This window comes from Nicotiana tabacum, chromosome 1 (assembly GCF_000715075.1).
Source record: "Nicotiana tabacum cultivar K326 chromosome 1, ASM71507v2, whole genome shotgun sequence".
NCBI classification, from domain to species: Eukaryota; Viridiplantae; Streptophyta; class Magnoliopsida; order Solanales; family Solanaceae; genus Nicotiana; species Nicotiana tabacum.
The window spans coordinates 156530149-156551320 of NC_134080.1; the positions used below are offsets into that span (position 1 = coordinate 156530149).

At 38.2% G+C, this 21172-nt stretch overlaps 1 protein-coding gene and 1 long non-coding RNA gene across 2 annotated transcripts; both read left to right on the forward strand.

Moving 5' to 3' along the window:
• The first annotated feature begins 203 nt into the window (after positions 1-203).
• Positions 204-719, forward strand: LOC142164212 (uncharacterized). The gene has a single exon (XM_075221651.1). The coding sequence runs from the start codon at positions 204-206 to the stop codon at positions 717-719; it is 516 nt and encodes a 171-aa protein (XP_075077752.1).
• A 1816-nt stretch (positions 720-2535) lies between these two features.
• On the forward strand, positions 2536-5920 carry LOC142181283 (uncharacterized). Its single transcript, XR_012709958.1, has 2 exons — positions 2536-3173; positions 5683-5920. It is a non-coding gene; the product is annotated as an uncharacterized LOC142181283 (long non-coding RNA).
• Positions 5921-21172: the final 15252 nt, after the last annotated feature.

Below are 21172 nucleotides of genomic sequence, written 5' to 3' on the forward strand. Positions count from 1 at the left end.
CTATGACTATTTTTGAATGACTACTTATAAATCTGGTTATTTTTGAATTTCTCCCAGAACAAAGTATTGGCAATGTTGCTCCTCAATTTGTAGATGGCAATGTTGTTATTCAATTGGAAAAGGAGGATGTGGATCGGGAAACTGAAAAATGGAAATGAGCCCTAATTGCTTATGTAATTGGGGATTGTCCAAGGTATAATGTCATGCGTAGATATGTAGATCTCAAGTGGATCAAAATAGCAAACTCAGATCTATTTATGCATGAGGAAGGGTATTTCATCATCAAATTCCAATCTATCGATGATATGCAGAAAATTCTATGTACAGGACCATACACTATTAATAATCGACCCATCATTTTGAAGCCTTGGACTGCAGATTTTGACTTCGATAAGGAGTTCCCTACTGATATACCAATATGGATTAAACTCCCAAAATTACTAATGAACTGTTGGGGAATTAATTCACTAAGTAGGATAGCAAGTGCTACAGGGATACCAATGTATGTAGGTGAGTGCACTGCCAAGCAAATACGTGTGTCATATGCTCGAATGCTTGTGGAAGTTAATGTGACAAAGCCATTGCCAGACCAAGTTGAAGTGAATGATCCTAGTGGCAGAGTGTTTCAACAGGCTGTATCATATGACTGGAAGCCAATGTTTTGTGAGAAATGTCAAGTTATTGGTCATGAATTGTCCAAAGATATAGAAAAAGAATAAAGAGCAACCAACTAAGCAAAGAGGGCACAAGAAAATAGTACAGAAATGGGTGACAAAAGAACAACAAAAAAAGCAGCATGATAGCACCAACAAAGGAGAAAACCAGGATGAAGGAACATAGGCTAGACCCAAGAAGCAGATGGTAAACACATGCAAGTTGTTGAAATACAAGCAACTAATTTGGTGCAGGATCAGCAACAAAGAGGGGGAAATAGTATCAGTACCCCTGACAAGGGAAAAGCAGTAGACAGGGTACCAGAACTCAATCTACAAGAGTTTCCAATATTATGTTCAGTGCCAACAAAGAATGTGTTTGAAGTGTTGAATAGAGGCCATGGGGAATCCAAATCAGCTCCTCCTAACAAAGGAGGTGGAACCAGTGATTAACATATAAATTGGCTTTTTGGAATGTAAGGGGTGCAAATAAAAAGTATAAACAGAAGGAACTGAGAAAATATATAAAGACAAAACATATTACCATAGCAGGAATAACAGAAACCAACGTCAAAGAGCACGAAGCAACAACTGTGGCAGCTAATGTGGCTCCCAACTGGGGGTTTCTGAATAATTACAGGAGTACAATCAATCGAAGAATCTGGCTACTATGGGATAGTAGATTATATATAGTAGCTAAGCTGAAAGAAGAAGCTCAATTACTGCATTGTCAAGTTAATACAATAGCATCAAATAAGACATGTGCTATAACTGTAATCTATGGGTATAACACATGTGAGGAAAGGAAAAGTATATGGGATACACTTAAAATACTGGCTCAAGGAATGAATATACCATGGTTAATTGTTGGAGATTTTAATGCAATGTTATATCCACAAGATAGATTATATAGAATCTAGTACAATATGGGGAGATCAAGGATTTGAATGACTGTATTCATGAGTTACTGCTCAATGAAGTAAGATGGACTGGTGATTACTACACCTGGACAAATAAACAACAACGTAATGAGAGAATTTGTAGCAGACTGGATAGGGCTTTTGGTAACCATGAATGGATGATGGAATGGGGTCATATTGTGATGGAATATGATGTGCCACTAATCTCAGATCATAATCCAATGGTGCTTGCTTTACAGACAAATAAGAGGGATATCAAAGTTCCATTCAGTTTTTTCAACACTTGGGCGGATCATGACAAGTTTTAGGATATAGCGAAGCAAGTATGACAACAAAAGTTTTCAAATTGGAAGATGAAAGATATATGGATGAAACTGAAGGCACCAAAACCATTATTCAAGCATCTAAATAATGAGGAGTGTAGACAAGTGATTTTTGACCCTCTCAAGATTTTTTATATTTTAGCATGTAAATATTTAGTTTAAGCCTAATATCTTTATTTCAACTAATTTTGACTCTTTTACTTTATTTCGTCACATAAATAAATTACAAGAAATATTTTAGTTTATGTAGCTTTCATAAATTTAAATAAAAAAATATACAAAATAGTAACTTATTTTTTTTACTTTTAATATAATCTTGAAAACACAAAAATAGTTTCATGTTTTAATATAGTTTAGTTTAATTAATTAGGATTAGCTTTTGCATTGTATAATATTTTTATCTTATATTAAAAGGAGTCAATTAAGGTGTTGGACCACAATTTTAGGAGTTTTAGAGCTCAATTGCCGGCCCAATTCAAATTAGCCCATTAAATCTAATATCCAATACCCATTAAGCTAATCCTAGGAAACCTTCTAGACTCTTCTTTGGAATAAAAAATAAATAAAAAGACCCTAAGGACCTATTAGCAATCAAAAAATAGCTACACAATATAAAAATACCTAGACCCCTAACCTAGAGAGGGGGGCATCAGAAAAAGCGGGCAGCCGCAATTCCCAAAAGAAGAGACCACCCCCCTTCTCACGTCGTCTTCTTCGATCCCCCCCCCCCACGTTTTTGATTTTTCTTCAACAACCAAACCAAAAATCGCTCATCCCTCCCCGTTGAACCCCTTTTGCTTCGTTTTGAGCAGCATCCCACGCCGAACCCCATATCCAGCCGACCCTACACCACCTTCCTCCACGTCTGCCAACTCCGGCGAGCTCCATCGACACACACAAAAGGAAAATAGGGGATGAGGACGAAGCAGAAACAGAGGGGAAAGGAACGGGCTTGTAACACCTTAAACTCTGCGCAAAAATGACTGAAGACCAACCCCTAAACAGTCCAAAACATCCAAATACAATCAATGTTAAGTGAGGTCTCCGTTCAAATTTCGGCGAGGTTTTTCCGGCGAGGTTTCTGTCTCAGACTATAGCTATTGCCATTTTCGTTTTCTCCCTGTTCGCTGCATGAGTTTCGCAAGTTTGAGTCTCTTAAAGAGCTCGTTTGTTAAATTTGTCCGAAGCTCTGTTCGTTTGTTGCTCGTTCCGAGGTTGGAGATTTCCAGCGAGGCTTTTCGTTTGAGGTTCTATTCAGCGAGTCAAGCTTAACTAAGGTCCGTTTTCTTATTGTTAAATTTGGATATTCGTTTGCAGTTCATCTTTTACTGATTTATGTCAAGTTTGAATAAAATGTGGATGTATTAATATGGTCTTGTATGTCCGATTAGCTCTTTGGTTTTGGAAGCTTTGGATTATAAATTTTGCATACTCTGCTTATTTGCTTTGGAAATAGTTCACTGAAAGTTTTGTCTAATTGCTCTACAATTAATTACTTGAATAACTGAAGCCTCCTCTATCTTTTAGGAAATAAGTTTTAAATTAGCTTTCTCATCAGTGTTTTTAGAAATGTGGATTAGAGTTTATCCTTGAACATATAGCCTAGCTAAGGGGAAAAAGAAGTCGTTTCCTTTTGTGATTAATTGGTAGTACTAGTTAGCTATCTTGGAATGGATATTTGGCTTAATAAGTGCATTTCCAAAAATTAGCAAGTGTTGAAGGAGAAGAAAACTTACTGAATTCTTATTATTTTCCGTTTTTGGTTGTATACTTGTGCTACATAACAAGGTCCAAATTTCCTCCTTGGTTTGAATCTTGATAATGCTTAATTTCATTTCTGATTCGTTGGTTTTGATCTGTTTTGCTCTTCTTGATTTTACTAGTAGTATCAAAATTTTGGGCAAAGTGTCAGTTGGGTTTGGAATTGGTTGCCGATGAAATTTTTGTATCAATTAAATGGAGCGTTGGCCAAGGAGTAACATATCACGTGAGTTTTGAATAAGAGTTCTAATATGGGTAGAGGTATTTCAATTAATTTTTGATGAAATAAATTTGGTTGGCATAGGTGTTAATTTGGGCATAACTAATGTAGTTTAGGTGTGTTAATTAAATAAAATTAACATAGCTACATGTACGATTCCCGTGACGTAGTTGTGATGCTTAATTCCTAAAATCCGGGTGTGCATTTTATGTGACCCGACTCCAATTTCCAACAAGGTTAAATAAAGTTTGTCGTGAATCACGGGTGCATTTCATGTAGCGTGGCTTACGATGTATTTTAAATAACCTTGAATTTTCATAAAAATATTAAAAGCGGCTAAAAAGTTAAAAGAGCACGTAGGTTTAAAATGTGTAATTAAATCAGATAATTGAGCCAATAATAATAGTTGAGCGACCGTTCTAGAACCACAGAACCCGGGAATGCCTAACACCTTCTCTCGGATTAACAGAATTCCTTACCCGAATTTCTGTATTTCGCGGATCGTAATTAGAGTCAAACTTCCTCGATTCGGGATTTAACCGGTGACTTGGGACACCATAAATTATCCCAAGTGGCGACTCAAATTTTTAAATAAATAATCCCGTTTCAATTGTCACTTAAATTGAAAAAAATCTCTTATACCCTTCCCGGGGTAGGAAAAAGGAGGTGTGACAGCTCTGGCGACTCTGCTGAGGATCGAACCAAGAATCTCTGGTTTCGCAGACCAGGGTTTAGAATTCGAGCTTAGAATATCTGTTATAATTGGCTTTATTTATTATCTGATTCTTATATGTTTGAGCCTAATGTGCTAAATGCTGCTTTTTACCGCTTTGATATTGTTGAACTGTATATAAACTGTTACAAAACTCTCCTCTTTCTGAGTCTTCTAAATCATCTGGGAAGTGTGCACTTCGTGTGACTTCTCTTCTGTTAGAGTCATTCAAATTTTAGAACGAGGTTCGAACAAGTTGCAAAGCCGGTGAAGCTTCTGTATTCACGGTACGGTGCCCCCCCCCCCGGCTCAAGCTGTCCGCTCGGGTAAGCCAGGTCTAGAACAAATAAACCCGGGTTTTTAAATCTAAAATAACATAGCCTCATGCCGGATCCCTAGTAGGAACATTTGTTGCATCACGTGCATTTGACTTTGGGGACTCAACACAAGGGTTGGGTCCGTCTAGGACAGGTGTACCCAAAAATAACAGATCATCTTGATGCATCCTACGTGCTACATGTTGCATTTCTTCAAGGGTAAAAGGGTCATTTGGCGGACCAATGATAGTTGAGGGCAAATGAAAAAAAAGAGAAAAAGAGGGTGAAGTATGAAAAATAAAGCAAGTAGGGCTCGGTTATGTTTTCCTTCACATTTTTTGTTAAGAAAAAAGAAAAAAACATGAAAAATTCAAAAAACAAACATTTTGCACCTTCCCATCATTTTCGAAAAAACCAAAAAAAAAAGGGAAAAATAAAATTCAAAAAGAGTTTATATGTTTCATCGTTTTTCAAAAAAGGACAAAAAGTTTTTTTTTCCTCTAAATTAGTTATTTTTTTCAATTCTCGCCCTTATCCAATCTGTCCGAATTACGCATACCTGATTCTCGTCTTTCGGGGCGGGATACGTAGGCAACCCACATAGAGTCCGGTCTTCCTAGTGAGTTTAGGTTCTTGGCTTCACGGGGTCTTAGCCAAATCTTGCATTTTTTGCCACATAGGTTAACTTTAGAAAAATAGTCACAACCATGTCTTGCATATGTCTAGTAGGGAATGTTATTGTCTCACATAGTGTTGGTTTCAATTTTCTCATACAGGTATGGATCTACTTACCGGAGTTTGAGCATGACAGACCCCTAGGACCATTTAGTCAGGATTGCTCATTCAGGAGTGGATTAAAAGAAGATTTTCTTTTATTTTTTATGTTTCAAGTTTTTCTTTTTATGTCGTCTTTTACCTTCTAGCTTTGTACAGTTTGTTGACTCTTTTGTTATTGTATTTCCTATTTTGTATTTGAAAAAAGATGTGTTATAAATCAAAAAAAAAGATTTTTGTTTTATGTTTCTGTTAGATGTTTTCTTTAGAATACCAACTCTAGAAGTTAAAAAAAAAAATCTTTTGTAGTTTTCCTTAGGAAATTAACGTCTAGAACTCAAAATAAAAATTATTTTTATATTTCCTTTCGTATATTAAGACTAAATATTCAAAAAATAATAATTTTCTTTTAGTACCTCTTTAAAGATTTTCTTTAAAATATTAATTCCAAAATTCAAAAAGATTTCTTTTGAGGTTCTTCTTTGAGAAATTAATGAAAAATGATTTTTTTTATTTTCGTTAGAACTTTAGGATATTGTACATAGAAGAAAAAACATACTTTATCTTTTTTTTATCTTTAAAGTTTCTTCCTTAGGTAATCAAAAACTGAAATTATCTTGTTCATTTCTCGTTTCGAAATCTTTCTTCAAGGATATCAAATGAAAATTCAAAATATTTTTCTTTGGTTTATTGTTTAGATTTCCTTCCTAAAAAAAGAATCAAAAAATATTTTTTCTCTTGTAGGGTTTTTCCTTAATAATTTCCTATAGAGTGTTTGTTTCAAAAGAAAAAAAAGAAAAAAAGAAAAAATATATGCTCGTTAAGCTTGAGTTTAGAATAAGTTATAGAACATTAAGTCTAGAAAATTAAAAAAAAAGGGATTTGCTTCTTTATTTCTCTTTTCTCATCAGAGTAGTCATTAAGGTAAAAAAGAAAAAAAAAGAGAAAAAAGAAAAGAAAAAGAGAACGTTAGTTTGTTTGCTTTATTTCCGATCTTTCCGAACTATGCAAAGATCTGATTCATGCGGCATCATGATACGTAGGCAACCTACATAGGGTTCGATCGAATCATTTTTTTATTAAAAGAAAAAGGAAAAAAAAGAAGAAAAAATTAAAAGAAAAAAAGGAGAAAAAAGAGATGAAATTATGGGATGTGAGAAATGAGAGGAAAGAAAAGAGTGATAATTAGGAAAAAGAGGGAGGAAAATGAGCAAGCAAGTGCTAGAAAAGCAAAGAAAAGAGAGGATTGAAATAAACAAATTGGGGTGATGCCATATGACCTTCATACCCTCGAAGTCATATTAGAACCGATAACTGTGACTAAGTGAATTGCACATAATGTGAGATTATCTTATGTTAAATGCCCTAACGCTAACGTGATGACTTCATTTTGTTCCTTTTGTTATCTTCATTATAGAGAATGGTGGTTGGTTTGTGGTTCTTAAAGTGGTAACCCTTCTTTACAACATAAGGTCGAAAGGCAATGGCAGGCGATAATGGAATTGAGTCGGTTGATACTGGTTCCCAAAAGCAATTAGTTGAACAGGGCAATGGGTTTGTTGAAGAAGTAATGATGTTAAGAAAACACATTGCGGACATATATCAGGCTTGGATGACTGGGAAGGCACCACCCCGCCACCACCTAGCTTCTTAGATGCTATCCTTACCCAAACTCCGGTCATAGTGCTAGATGATCCCCCATACTCTTCAGATCCACCCGCTTATCATAGCTTTCCCAACCACCCTAGTAGCTCCGTCACTCATCCTCCAATTACCTTTCCCCAAAGTTGCCCTCCTGTCATATCCACTATCCCCATGATCACAACTTCTTAACAATCTTCCCTTCATAGATCCAACAATGAACACCCACTCAAAGCTCATGATGCCCAATATTACCCTTCAGAGGTTGCCCACAAGGTTTCTGACTCATACAAGCAGAGCCTTCGGGATGAGCCTTATGTTGAAAATGAAAAGTTCACAGGAAAAGAAGGGCGAGATGAGATATCCAGGAAGCTGAAAGGTATAGAACAGTCCTTAAGGAGCATGCAAGGGATGAGAAACCAGATTAATATGTTCCTTGATGTTCATCTGCTCGCGGGGTTTAAAGTGCCAAAGTTTAATTTGTATGAGGGACGTGGAGATCTGGTAGCCCATCTGATGGATTATTGCAGTGAAATGAGAAGTGTTGGCGGGAAAGACGAGTTGCTAATGGCGTATTTCAGCGAGAGCCTGACTGGGGCAGCCTTGGAATGGCATACACGTCAAGGTGTTAGTAAGTGGTCTACATGACATGACATGGCTCAAGATTTTGTTCGACACTTTCAATACAATATAGTCATTACCCCAGACCGCTCCTCCATATCTAATATGGAAAAGAAATCGGAGGAAGGTTTTAGGGAGTTTTGGTTCATATGGAACGAACAAGTTGCTCAGGACAGTCCTCCCATTGATAGAAAAGATGTTGTTGAGCCCCGCCAACGATAGGATCCAGTGGGCATTCCCGCTCAATGCTTTCAGCCTCAATATCGACCCCATGGATATCCTCGTGCTCCAAATATTTCTCCCCAATGCTACTTCTCTCCACAAAATCCCCAAAGTCATACCTCACATTCCCAATACCCTATCCACAATGCACCGGCCATATGCTCCACACCTATGAGACCTGCGACGGCCTGCACCTTTTCCACAAATATCTTAGCCGCCTCCTCAAACATATCAACCACTTACCCGCAAAAGGTTTCAACCGAGGCAGAGTACAAAATGGGAAGGTAGCAGCAAAGAAAAAAGTCTTTCACTCCTATTGGAGAATCATATGCCAGTCTATTCCAAAGGCTGAGGCAATTGGACATGTTGAAGCCGATTCAGATAAAAATGCCAAACCCTCTCCCAAAGACTTTTGATTTTTCTTAAAGGTGCGCATATTGCTCTAATGCCCGGGGCATGACATAGAAAAGTGTTGGCATCTGAAAGGAGCAGTACAGAAGCTTATTGATGCAGGTGACATTACCGTGCAAAATCCAAATGCAACAGATACTAGCCAAAGTCCATTGCCTGTTCATAATGAGACGCATATGGTGGACATGATTTGTGTGGAAAAGGAATATGAGAACTCTTCTGAGATCCTCGGAGGGCCACTTGCCACAAAGCTTTCAGCGCTATCACTCTTGGTTCCGGAAGTTGATCCTAAGAGCGAGCCAGCTAAAGGGACCCAAAAGCAATTTGCTAAGGACAATGCGATGAATAGGTTCTAGTAATGTTGATGCGGAACCCAGTGGCTAGGATATCGAGCTTGGTGATTGGAAAGATGCTCCTTTCTTGGCCAGCCAGGGAGGAGTCTTGGTGGTTTATTTTGCTGTCATTTCTGTTGTCCGGGTTATTTTGGGGTTATAATTCGGATATTGTCTTGTGCCTCAAACCCTTCTATCCTTTTTTATTTTGCCTAGTTCCTTTAGTCATAGTAACTCATTTAGTATTATCTAGGTTTGTTCCAGGGTTGTACCCCAGTTTATTTTGCTTGTTTTGTTGTTCAAATCCTTTCACCATCTGTATAATGCAATTTCCCGTTTTCTGTTATTTCTAGTCAGTGTTTGTTTAGTTCTCTTTCCCTTTTATAGTTCTTTTCCTACTGACTCTAGTGACATGAAACGCACGCGTAATTCTCAGCCTGGTCTTAAAAGTTAGTTTAATCAGGAAGCAATGAAACAATTTTGAAGATGATAGGGACACTTGAGAAAAATAAGTACATATTTGGACATTGTGAGATCATTTAAAGCCCGAACCATGTGAAACTGGGGCATATAATTTGGGAAGTTAATAGGGTGACATGAATTCGTTAAATGAGAGTGCATCCCCAACAATTTGAAGTAAGAAATTTTGAGTTCAAGTGCATCTCAAGTTACAAGATAAAGTCAAGAAAGTTTTCTCTAAATTGACGGAAGATATCCATTGTGAAGAGGGAATCACCCAACGAGGGTTCTGTACTTGACAAGGAGCTAAAAAAAGTAGAAGGCATATCAGTGATATCAATGCCGAAGCTGCGAAAAAAATATTGTGCATGATCTTCTATTTTCATCCTCAAGTTGCATGTATTGTACTTGGCATTTTCAAGGATTGGGAGGTCCTCTTTCAGCTACCCAAACACTTATACCATTCGATACCCTTTTGAGCATGTATTAATTTCTTTGACCTCCCCTCTTTTGGAATCAAGTTAGAGTCATACGGAAAAAAAAAGTTCATGTCCCCATAGGTTTACTTCAGAAAGTTAACTCCAAAAGGAAAATTCAAAAAAAAAAGAAGAGAAAAATAGAGATAAAAAAAAGAAAAAAAAGAAAAGGTAAATAGTAACAAAAAGTAATCTTGTGAACTACGTTTGACCTGATTCTTGTCACCACAAGATACGTAGGCAGCCTTACGGTTCGGTCATACCAAATAAAATATTTCATAATCCCACGAAGTCGAGAGTGGGGTAGTCTTTCTTAGAAATTCCATCTCAAAAAGAAAAAGAGAAACAAAAAGAGTCAAATTCCCTTATTTCAGAATTGGGGCAAAGTTTTTAAAATGGATTCCAAAAGTTATAAATAAATTAATCATGTTATCTTAGTTATTTTGAGCCTTTGTGATATCATTTCTTTCTAACCCTGTCCAAAGCCACATTACAGTCCAAAAAAGACCTCCCAGATAATCTTTGAGAGTGCTGAGTTTAGACATGCCAAGAGTATATGATGTTTTTACCATGGTAAATGCCTTGTCATCTGTAGAATCAGAGGAAATAAGAAGAAAAGAACAAAATGAGAGTCTTATTCGTGAAAACCTTCGCAGGCACCATAAGGCAATGGTGAGTTGAGAGAGAGAACAAAATGAGAGAGGCTTGATGGTAAAAACCCTTCGGGCACTACAAGTCGAATAAGGATCGTGAATCAGATTGGATAATCGGAGCATTGAAGCCCATTTTCACAGTTTAGGGGTATAACAAGAGTTGAACATTAGACTTTCTTGACAGATTAAGCCATTTTATCCAAAGATGCATGTCATGGTCATTAGAGTTGGTATCCACATCTGATAAGTTTCTACTCTATAGTTTTCTTGTAAGGGATCATCTCTTTCCATTGTCCTTTACTCTGTTCCTTTTGTCTTGTTTACTTCCTCTTCCTGAGTCTATTTGGTCAGAACAAGTGAGAAATGACTTCAAAATTTTCCACCAGCTTTCCAATTGCACAAAACGGGATCTGGCTAGCACATCAAAGTGGCATAAGTCAGGAAAGAACAACATGTGCACTGAGTTGGTAACAATCAAGGTGCTTTGAGATTCATGTGAAATACAAAGGTTCGGTAAATGTCAATTCATGAACAATACAATAGATAAAGGATGTTGGGTTTGAACGGATCAAAGGTATTTTCTGTGATAAGGTTGACAGAGAAAGTGGTTCACCAATAACAAGAAAGGTCTTCTAAGTGGAAATCAAAGTTATCATGGCAAGTGAAGGAGCAATAGACCTCAAGGCCAAGGCCAATGGCCTATGTCAGGAAAGAACAACAAACGCACTGAGTTGGTAAAAATTAAACGTGTTTTGGGATTCATGTGAAATACAAAGGTTCGGTAAACGTCAATTCATGAGCAAAATGCAACAGATAGAGGAAGTTGGGTTTGAACGGATCAGAGGTATTTTCTGTGATAAGGGTGACAGAGAAAGTGGTTAGTCAATAAACAAGCAAGGTTTTTCGAGTTGAAACCAAAGTTATCATGGGAAGTGAAAGAGCGATCGCCCTCAAAGTCAAGGCCACAAACTAACCACCATATTTATAAACTCAAAAGTTTTCTTTGTATGAAACAAGGACGAAAATTGTGTCCAAATCAAAGCATGGAAGTTTGAATTTTTTCAAGTGTCGTGCCCAAATTTTGTTAGCACAAAGGCGGTTTGAGAAGGGGAAAGAAAAAATTGTTCGATCTACAGGAACCCTCCATGAGGAAAAGCATGGTTCAGAGGCAAAGAATTTTGTTCGTTCTGCAGAGATCCTCCAGGAAGAAAGCATGGCTTAGGTAAGTTCATTCTCGGCTTTTCAGGACCCTCCTGGATAATGAGATTTAATTTAAAATTTTCAGGACACTCCTGGATAATGGGATTTAATTTGAAGTTCTTTGTACCCTCCTGAACAATGGGACCTAGTTAAAATTTAAAACATTCATGAGTAACAAGATCTAGCATAAGCTCTACCTTGAGGAAATATAAGTTGGCTTTGAAGTTTTCATTCGTAGGATGGGATTTAATTTCAAGTTTTCAGGACCCTCCTGGATAATGGGACTTAGTTTTAAGACCTTCATTAGATAATGAGATTTAGTTTTTAAATTCTTAGAGCTCTTTTGGGTAACATGATTCGATTAACACTCACAGATGCTCCCGATATCAAACTGGGGCAGAACAATTTCTTTTGTTTTGTTGTTATGTTGTAATTAGGTTCAAAAGAAAAGCAGTTCAAGTGTTGGAAATCAGGAGCCCACCTGGAGAACAATGGGAAAGCAATTCAAGTATTGGAAATCAGGAGCCCACCTGGAGAACAAAGGGAAAACAATTCAAGTGTTGTAAATCAGGAGCCCACCTAGAGAACAAAGGGAAAGCAATTCAAGTGTTGGTAATCAGGCGCCCACCTGGAGAACTAAGGGAAGCAGTTCAAGTTTCGAGGAGAAAGCAGTTCAAGTGTTGGAAATCAGGAGCTCACCTGGAGAACAAAGAGAAAAGCAGTTCAAGTGTTGGAAATCAGGAGCCCACTTGGAGAACAAAGGGAAAGCAGTTCAAGTGCTGGAAATCAGGAGCCCACCTAGAGAACAAAGGGAAAACAGTTCAAGTATTGGAAATTAGGAGCCCACCTGGAGAACAAATGGAAAGCAGTTCAAGTGTTGGAAATCAGGAGCTCACCTGAAGAACAAAGAGAAAGCAATTCAAGTATTGGAAATCAAGAGCCCACCTGGAGAACAAAGGGAAAACAATTCAAGTGTTGGTAATCAGGAGCCCACCTGGAGAACAAAGGGAAGCAGTTCAAGTTTCAAGGAGAAAACAGTTCAAGTGTTGGAAATCAGGAGCCCACCTGGAGAACAAAGGGAAAAGCAGTTCCAGTGTGGAAATTAAGAGCTCACCTAGAGAACAAAGGGAAAGAAGTTCAAGTGTTGGTAATCAGGCACCCACCTGGAGAACAAAGGGAAGCAGTTCAAGTTTCAAGTAGAAAGCAGTTCAAGTGTTGGAAATCAGGAGCCCATATGGAGAACAAAGGGAAAAACAGTTCAAGTGTTGGAAATCAGGAGCCCACCTGGAGAACAAAGGGAAAGCAATTTAAGTGTTGGAAATCAGGCACCCACCTGGAGAACAAATGGAAGCAGTTCAAGTTTCGAGGAGAAAATAGTTCAAGTGTTGGAAATCAGGAGCCCACCTGGAGAACAAAGGGAAAGCAATTCAAGTGTTGGCAATCAGGAGACCACCTGGAGAACAAAGGGAAAGTAGTTCAAGTGTTGGTAATCAGGCGCCCACCTGGAGAGCAAAGGGAAATCAGTTCAAGTGTTGGAAATCAGGAGCCCACCTGGAGAACAAAGGGAAAACAGTTCAAGTGTTGGAAATCAGGAGCCCACCTAAAGAACAAAGGTAAAGCAGTTCAAGTATTGGAAATCAGGAGCCCACCTGGAGAACAAAGAAAAAACAATTCAACTGTTGGAAATAAGGATCCCACCTGGAGAACAAAGGGAAAGCAATTCAAGTGTTGGAAATCAGGAACCCACCTGGAGAACAAAGGAAAAGCAATTCAAGTGTTGGAAATCAGGAGCCCACCTGGAAAACAAAGGGAAAGCAATTCAAGTGTTGGTAATCAGGTGCCCACTTGGAGAACAAAGGGATGCAGTTCAAGTTTCGATGAGAAACAGTTCAAGTGATGGAAATTAGGAGCCCACCTGGAGAACAAAGGGAAACAGTTCAAGTCTCAAGGAAAAACAGTGCAAATGTTGGTAATCAGGAGCCCACCTGGAGAACAAAGGGAAACATCAATGTTCAAAGGAAGACGGTTCAAGCTCAACAATCAGGAGCCCACCTAGAGAACAAAGGGGAAACGAGTCAAGGGAAAAGCAGTACAAGTGTTGAAAATCAGGAGCCCACCTAGAGAATAAAGGGAAAGCAACAATGTTTAAGGAAAGATGGTTCAATTTCAGCAACCAGGAGCCACCTAGAGAACAAAGGGAAAACGAGTCAAGATTTGAGGGAAAAGAAGTATAAGGGTTGGTAATCAGGCGCCCACCTGGAGAACAAAGGGAAATCAGCAATATTCAAAGGAAGACAATTCAAGTTCAGCAATCAGGCGTCCACCTGGAGAACAAGGGAAAACAGTTCAAGTTTCGAGGAAAAACAGTGCAAGTATTGGCAATCAGGCACCCACCTGGAGAACAAGGAGAATGCAGTCCAAGTTTCGAAGGAAGACAGTTCAAATGTTGGCAATCAGGCACCACCTACAGAATAAGGGAATTCACTTCAGAATACAATTCAAGTCATCAACAAAAGAAGCTCGCGACAAGAATGCGAGTCAACAGTCCGAGATGATCAACAAAAGTTAGTCGCAATCCAGAACAAAAAAAGGAAAGGCAAGAAGTGAATCCAAATGCAGAGGTTGATGAAAGATGTGAGCTGCTCCAGACATGACTGAAGTCACAAGCATGGTATGTCCGATTTTGATCCGAAAAGCTGAAGAAGAATGAACTAGCATCTGCAACTAGCAAGCATCAAGGTTCAAATCCAAAGTCTGCATGAAGAACCATTCAAGACTCAATATCAAGCTTCAGAAGACTTATAGATAGGAATCTTGTAACTCATAGTTAACAAGCTTAGTTAGTCTTGTTTGTTTTTTTGATTTTGATGTAATAACAGGACCGCGGGCAGGAACCTTGACGGAATGGCACCTCGATCGGCTCTCCATATCGGTATACTCCGTCATCTCACTCACTTCTAAATTACACGTGGCCTGGTTCCTTTATAGCTAAGGATATGTAGGCAGCTCAGATACCAGGGCTCCGTCACATTCTCCTTTCTTTTAGCTTTTGGTCTCTTTAAATAAGGGTCAGGTCAAAAACCTGTCTAGTCGTTCTTTGTCTGAAAATACTTTGTATTTCAGCCAAAGAGGGGCAGCTGTAGACATGCGATTTTTGACCCTCCCCAAGATTTTTTATATTTTAGCATGTAAATATTTAGTTTAAGCCTAATATCTTTATTTCAACTAATTTTGACTCTTTTACTTTATTTCGTCACATAAATGAAAATTATAAAAAATATTTTAGTTTATGTAGCTTTCATAAATTTAAATAAAAAATATACAAAATAGTACCTTATTTTTGTACTTTTAATATAATCTTGAAAACACAAAAATAGTTTCATGTTTTAATATAGTTTAACTTAATTAATTAGGATTAGCTTTTGCATTGTATAGTATTTTTATCTTATATTAAAAGGAGTCAATTAAGGTGTTGGACCATAATTTTAGGAGTTTTAGAGCCCAATTGTTGGCCTAATTCGGATTAGCCCATTAAATCTAATATCCAATACCCATTAAGCTAATCCTAGGGAACCTTCTAGACTCTTCTTTGGAACAAATAATAAATAAAAAAGACCCTAAGGACCTAAGAGTAATCAAAAAATAGCTACACAATATAAAAATACCTAGACCCCTAACCTAGAGAGGGGGGCATCAGAAAAAGCGGAAAGCCGCAATTCCCAAAAGAAGAGACCACCCCCTTCTCACGTCGTCTTCTTCGACCCTTCCCCTCCCCCACCCATTTTTGATTTTTCTTCAACAACCGAACCAAAAATCACTCACCCCTCCCCGATGAACCCCTTCTGCTTCGTTTTGAGCAGCATCCCACGCCCAACCCCATATCCAGCCGACCCTACACCACCTTCCTCCACGTCTGCCATCTCCGGCGAGCTCTATCGATGCACACAAGCGAAAACAGAGGGGAAATGAATGGGCTTGTAACACCTTAAACTCGGCGCAAAAATGACTGAAGACCACCCCCTAAACAGTCCAAAACATCCAAATACAGTCAATGTTAAGTGAGGTCTCCATTCAAACTTCGACGAGGTTTCTGTCTCAGACTATAGCTATTGCCATTTTCATTTTCTCCCAGTTCGCTGCGTGAGTTTTGCAGGTTTGAGTCTCTTAAAGAGCTCGCTTGTTAAATCTGTCTGAAGCTCTGTTCATTTGTTGCTCATTCCGAGGTTGGAGATTTCCGGTGAGGTTTTCCGTTTGAGGTTCTATTCGGCGAGTCAAGCTTAACTAAGGTACGTTTTTTTATTGTAAAATTTGGATCTTCGTTTGCAGTTCAACTTGTACTGATTTATGTCAAGTTTGAATAAAATGTGGATGTATTAATATGGTCTTATATGTCTGATTGGCTCTTTAGTTTTGGAAGCTTTGGATTCTAAATTTTGCATACTCTACTTATTTGCTTTCGAAATAGTTCACTAAAAGTTTTTGTCTAATTGCTCTACAATTAATTACTTGAATAACTGAAGCCTACTCTATCTTTTAGGAAATAAGTTTTAAATTAGCTTTCTCATCAGTGTTTTTAGAAATGTGGATTAGAGTTTATCCTTGAACATATAGCCTAGCTAAGGGGAAAAAGAAGTCGTTTCCTTTTGTGATTAATTGGTAGTACTAGTTAGCTATCTTGGATTGGATATTAGGCTTAATAAGTGCATTTCCAAAAATTAGGAAGTGTTGAAGGAGGAGAAAAGTTACTGAATTCTTATTATTTTCCGTTTTGGTTGTACACTTGTGCTACATAACAAGGTCCAAATTTCCTCCTTGATTTGAAGCTTGATCATGCTTAATTTCATTTCTGATTCGTTGGTTTTGATCTGTTTTGCTCTTCTACATTTTACTAGTAGTATCAAAATTTTGGGCAAAGTGTCAGTTAGGTTTGGAATTGGTTGCCGATGAAATTTTTGTTTCAATTAAATGGAGCGTTGGCCAAGGAGTAACATATCACGTGAGTTTTGAATAAGAGTTCTAATATGGGCAGAGGTGTTTCAATTAATTTTTGACGAAATGAATTTGGTTGGTGTGAGCACGTGATTTTTGCCCTGCATGAAATACTCCCATAAATTCAAAACAAAGTAATTTCGTTTCATTATTTGCAATTTTGTGAATTTTGTGGCATTTGCTATAAATTATTTGCATTTTTGTTTGTGCATTTCGTCTGTTAATCAATGGAAAATACAAAATATGCTGCATTTACATTTAGGATTTAATTTTTGCATATTTGAAATAATTAGTAATTTAGTGTTTTATAAAACTGGAAAAAGCACAAAAATAGTTCATTTTTGCATTTTAATTTTAATTTCTCGAATTTTGTTAGCTTTCATTAATTTGGTATTTAATTAGTATGGTAATTATTTTTAGAGGTTAATTAGTTTAATTTGATAGGATAATATTATTTTTAATAACTAATTTAGGATTTATTTCTAATTTTGGAAAGAAAAGAAATTTGAAAATTGAAAAAAAAGAAGAAGAGATTCAAAAAACAAAGGAAAATTCGATTTGGGACATTTATTTAAACCCCCCATCAGCCCAATTGCCTCCCCCTCGTACCCGCCCAACGTAGCCCAATACCCGCCTGACCCGGTCCGGATCCCCCCTCAAACGAAACGACGCCGTTTCGATCAGCGTCAATCTGAGCCGTTGATCTCCACTTGATCGTACGACTCAAAACATAAACCTGGGAAGTATATATATGTCCGAACGCACCCACCCTCATTTCCTCATTTCATCGTCCTAACTTCAGAAACCTTCCCCCCAAACCCTAGTAGCCACCCCAGAATTCCCCACCGTCCGGTGGCGGCGCCACCGTGAACCGCCACCAAACTTACACCAAACACCCCCTCCTCCTCCTCTCTCCGAATCTACAAGTCCCCACCCTCGAATCAACCCAGAATGGCTCGAATCTGGATTTGAAGGAAACCCTAGTTGAGCCCCCCCCCCCAAATCCCCGGCCTCTGATGGCGGCGCCTACCCCGACCCTACCCAAAATCACACCCTATAACCACCCCACTCCCCTTTTTCTAAATCCCGGACTGATTTCTTTCGAATCTGCCCAGAACTTCTCGAATCTTGGGGCGTGCCCTACAAAGTTTATGGAAGCGGCTTTCTGTTTGATGTTCAGGTATCTTCTTTGTCCACTTTGTTTAGTTGTTTATCTTTTTTCTTTGCTTCATCTCCGCTTCTGGGTTTTGTCATGCATGCATGATTAGTTCAGGGTCCTTCTTAATTAGTCTAGCAGTTCAGTTGATTCCCTCTATTTTTGTGTCAGATAATAGTAATTTAGTTTAGGGTCTTAGTCTTAAGAAACTGGGCTTTGGTCTGTTGTTGGTTTGTCCCGCAAATGTAGCCCATTTAATTTGGTCCATATCCTTGGGTCAATTTGACCCGTTTGGATTTCTGAAGTAAATATCAGAGGTTTGAGGGGTAATTTGGGGTAGCCAGTTGAGGGAATCTTTGTATAACAGAACATGAAGCTTCTAGGAAACTGGGGGAAGGGGGTATTCTGTAAATCTGATATGTGAACTGAGGTTATTTGAGCAAGATCAAAAATTGAATAAGGCCCTAAGCTAAAATCAGAATCAAAAGGGTTTCATTTGTAAATATCTGATTCTAGAATAGGCTTGTCCTAATGCCTTGCCTATAAAGGCATCTCTATCTTGCCTTTCAAGGCAAGGATAAAAAAGAGCTGAAAAATACAGAAAAAAAACTAAAAAACGGCTGGGATTTTCTTGAAAAATTTCTGAATTCCTTGCATGGTCGGTTGTAAAAAGTTGTTCCAACTTTGCTGATTTTGAATTTTCTGATTGCATTCGGTGAATAAAACTCGTGGAAACAATAGCTTCTCATTTTGGGATTTGAAATGAATTGAAAGTGTGTTGTGAAACGTTTTGGTTCAAACTTTGTTGAGGGTTACTGTTCCATTGGATTTTTGAGCTGATTTCATTATTCTGATTACTGAATCTGGGTTAATTGCTACTGCTTACTGCTGAGCTCCTCACTTCTGCTGACATTTTGCTTTCCAGGTACATGACTATGAACTTTATTTAATTTAAGGTTGGATTTGAAGAAATGAAATGGACATGGAATCTTGGAGCAGTGCATTGAATTTGCTCATTCCTATAGCTTAGTCGTATTTTTGCCTTGTTCGTAAAATGTCACTCATATATTTGGAAACTATCAGAATGTGTAGAATAGTCTGATCTTCCCTTTATCATGTTCACTCTTAATTGTTTAGCTATAAGCATGCCATGTAGCACTGGTTGGATCATGGACTTTGGCATGTGAATAAGTTCGAACTCATGTTAGTAGGACCTTAAGTTTGTAATTGCTAATTTTACGCTGGTTTGTTATGGATTGTGGTTAGTTTTTGGCTGTGCATTACTGGGATTCTTTGGTGTAGATGTGCGTTCGAGCTCACTGTGAAATGAGAAATTGTTAGTTTGGTTTTACTTCAGCAAGGTTGGTTTGATTTGTTCTTTTTTGTAATCATCAGGCCTTTATTTTAAGTTAATCTGGAGGCCTGGAAGTAAGCGGTCTACTGTTAGTTATTTAAATCAGACTTTCAAACTATCATTGCTAAACTGCATATAATCACCCATTAAGTAATCGAAGGCTGATTTTAAAGGTCGATTGAATAAGTAGGGGTGTCCCGTTGTTAGCCATTTGGACTCACGTTGCACCCAGTGATATTTTTTAGACGCTGCTGGTGTGCCTCAGGGATTCGACCTGGAGTCCCCCTTTCCACTGACGCCCAGTCTCCCCAAAGACTTGGGCTCACGTTTGGGCCCAAATTGTGTGGCCCTTTATTCATTAAGCCATCAGCTCATTTGGAGTTGGGTTAAACCCATTTGCTTAAATAACCAACCTTTGACTACACTTGGCATTTGATTAATTAAGTTCTTATCAATAATTAGGGCGTGTCATCTCTTATAACACAAGTAGTATATGGCCCTCACGGATTGGTTTAAAATCCGTTTGGCTGGAATAATTCGAAGTGTGCCATGCCGTACAAAAATGACAATCGCATGACCCTCGTTTAATTAATGTTGATTTAATCCTTAAGAGTTTGAGGCGTGCCATTTAGTGAAATTTCCATGGCCCTCGCAAAGCTGAAACGCGTAGTTGCTTTAGGCACGTATTTTAATAATATCATCTTCCTAAATTCGGGTGCGCATTTCATGCGACCCAAATCCAAATCTCAACAATGTTAAATAAAATGTCTCGTGGACCACGGGTGCATTTCATGTGGCGTGGTTCAAAGACGTATTTTAAATAACATTGAATCTTCCTAAAAAATAATTAAAAAGCGGCTAATAATTTAAAATTATACCATAGGCTAAAACATGCATTAAAATCAGATAATAGGCCAATTGTAATAGTTTAAGCGACCGTGCTAGAACCACGGAATCCGGGGGTGCCTAACACCTTCCCTCGGGTTAACAGAATTCCTTACTCAGAATTTCTGGTTCGTAGACTTCAAAAGGAAAGTCGAATTTTCCTCGATTTGGGATTTTTAAAATAAACCGGTGACTTGGGACACCAAAAACAAACCATCCCAAGTGGCGACTCTGAACAAAAATGAATAATTAATCCCATTTCGAATAATGTCACTTAAAGTGGAAAAACTCCCTTGTACTACCTTCGGGTATGTAAAAAAGGAGGTGTGACAGCTCTGGCGACTCTGCTGGGGATCGAACCCAGAATCTCTGTTCAGGGTTCAAGAATTCGAGCTTAGAATAATTGTTATAGTTGGCTTTATCCATTATCTGATTTTGTTACCTGATTTGGGCCTAACGTGCTAATTGATTGCTTTTACCGCTCTAATATTCCGTGAACTGTATATAAACTGTTGCGAAATCCTTCTTCTCTCTGAGTCTTCTAAATCATGAAGAAGTGTGCACTTCGTGTGACTTCTTTTTTGTTAGAGTCATATTCCAAATTTAGAACGAGGTTCGGACAAGTTGCAAAGCTGGTGAAGCTTCTGTATTCTCGGTACGCTGCCCCCCTCGGCTCGAGCTGTCCACTCGAGTAAGCCAGGTCTAGAACAATAAACCCCAGGTTTGGAACCTAGAATAACTCAGCCTCATGTCGGATCCTTAGTAGGAACGTTTGTTTGCATCATGTGCATTTTGACTTTGGAGACTCAACACAGGGGTTGGGTCTGTCTAGGACAGGTGCACCCGAAACAAAAGACCATCCTGATACATCCTACTTGCTACTTGTGCATTTATTTGCTTCGGACTTGCATGCTGACCGACTTATGAATACTGGGAAAGGTTGAGGAAAGAGAAATGACAGTGCGAGGGCTAAAGAGAATTAATCGCCTGTTCTGAAAAAAAAAAACCAATGTCCAAATAGTGTCGAAACTCTGCCGAATTTTCGAGGACATATAAAAAAAATAAAAAAAGAAAAAAAAAAGGGGAGAGAAAG

Bases quoted from the DNA above. Each gene is read 5' to 3' on its own strand.
- LOC142164212 (XM_075221651.1), top strand. From the start codon at position 204: ATGCGTAGATATGTAGATCTCAAGTGGATCAAAATAGCAAACTCAGAT.